Here is a 1,510-nt window from a genome sequence, read left to right on the forward strand (position 1 = left end):
ACTACCTGTAATGCATGCCAGTAATAGAATGTTAAATGATTTATCATGATAAACCCTAAAAAATTGATTGTATTGAAATTTTGAAAAGAATGTGTGTGGAAGAAAGTTTGCTAATGGAAAGCAATTACAATAATTGTGATTTTTCATTGGTAATGTTGGAATGGATGGTAAATGGAGAAAAGAATGACCTTGCTTGTTGTTTTGTATCTTTCTCTGTCTAATTTCTTCAGGGCTTTGAAAATTTCTCTCTTCTTTGATTTTTGAATTTTGCTGAGGATGGATTCAAGTCAACTGGCTTTGGTTTTTGTGATGTTTTCGTATTCTTTGATTTTGGTGCATACATTTTGGCCTGTTCTAAACACCACAAGGTCTGTGAGTCGAAGTATTTTCTAGCATCATGTTTGCAACATCTTCTCACATGGAAAACATATCCAACTTGATCAATTTTCTTGTTACATTTTCTTTATGGAATAATAATTACACATGATCAGATTGAATTTTGAAATTTGATGAAAATGAAACAATGCAACTTACATATCATATCCTTTGGGATGTACATCATGGATAGATGCTTGGTTGTATATCGTAGTATATCGAGCCTTCTCAAGATTCTAACACAGTCCCAACTGTCCAGATTAGCATAATAGGGATCTTCGGATGTGACATTGATAAGGTTGACATCTTCTCATGTGATAATCGAGGAAATTTCCTCTAAAGCACTTGTTACACTTTTGACCTTAATATATTTAATATATTATCAAATAATCAAAATGATGATGAAGATTCACTTAATACATTTGATACTGATGAAATTACTTACATGATCCGAAGGAATTAGAACCAACTCCCAATCTTTTCAAGTACCTATTTGATTATCATGTTCTTCCTGATCAAAACAGTCGGAATACTTTTCCAATTCGCTTTCAATCATTTCCTCAAAGGTCTTTGAAGAGATAACAAGAGCTTGAGGCAGAGACATTGTGTTGTTCGATTTTTTTTTTGAGAACTTTTGATCATTTCACAAATAGAGAAAGAGATTGAGGAAATTGAATTTATTGTTGGAATGAATATTTCTTAACTATTAATTGTCTTTTGAGACATTGATGGATTGTGATTGTGGAAAATGAGGATTTTCCACTCAATTGATATCTTTTCCTATCTAATTCAATTAAGGATTTAAGAGTTTCTCTGTTTTTTGGTTTTTTAACAATTGCAGACTTATTGGCACGACGAGGAATAGGAGCATTCATTATAGCAATTTCTAATTTACAGTATGTTCTTTCATCTAACAACTTTTTTGGATCATATTTGCAGCATCTTCTTACGTGGAAATTAAAACCAATGCTGCCAATTTTCTTGTTGCACTTTGGGCCTTTTTCAATTTGATTAGTTAACATTTCAATTACAAGCAACTTACAAGTTTCAGTAATGGTAACAGGTTTGAGTGTATGTGAAGAGGGATGTTTACTCTTTGGTTGGACTGACTGGACAGGTTGTTCAGTTAACTTCT

At 32.3% G+C, this 1,510-nt stretch overlaps 1 protein-coding gene across 1 annotated transcript in view; it reads right to left on the minus strand.

The window, feature by feature from the left end:
* Positions 1 to 856: 856 nt before the first annotated feature.
* Positions 857 to 1,510, minus strand: part of NAEGRDRAFT_54768 (uncharacterized protein) — a gene marked incomplete at both ends in the record, with an annotated part of 7,146 nt that continues 6,492 nt past the window's right edge. The window contains one exon of the mRNA XM_002668447.1: positions 857 to 943. Coding sequence (XP_002668493.1) covers positions 857 to 943 — 87 coding nt within the window. The remainder of the gene's footprint in view (positions 944 to 1,510) is intronic.

Source organism: Naegleria gruberi, assembly GCF_000004985.1.
Source record: "Naegleria gruberi genomic scaffold NAEGRscaffold_212, whole genome shotgun sequence".
NCBI lineage: Eukaryota > Heterolobosea > Eutetramitea > Acrasida > Naegleriidae > Naegleria > Naegleria gruberi.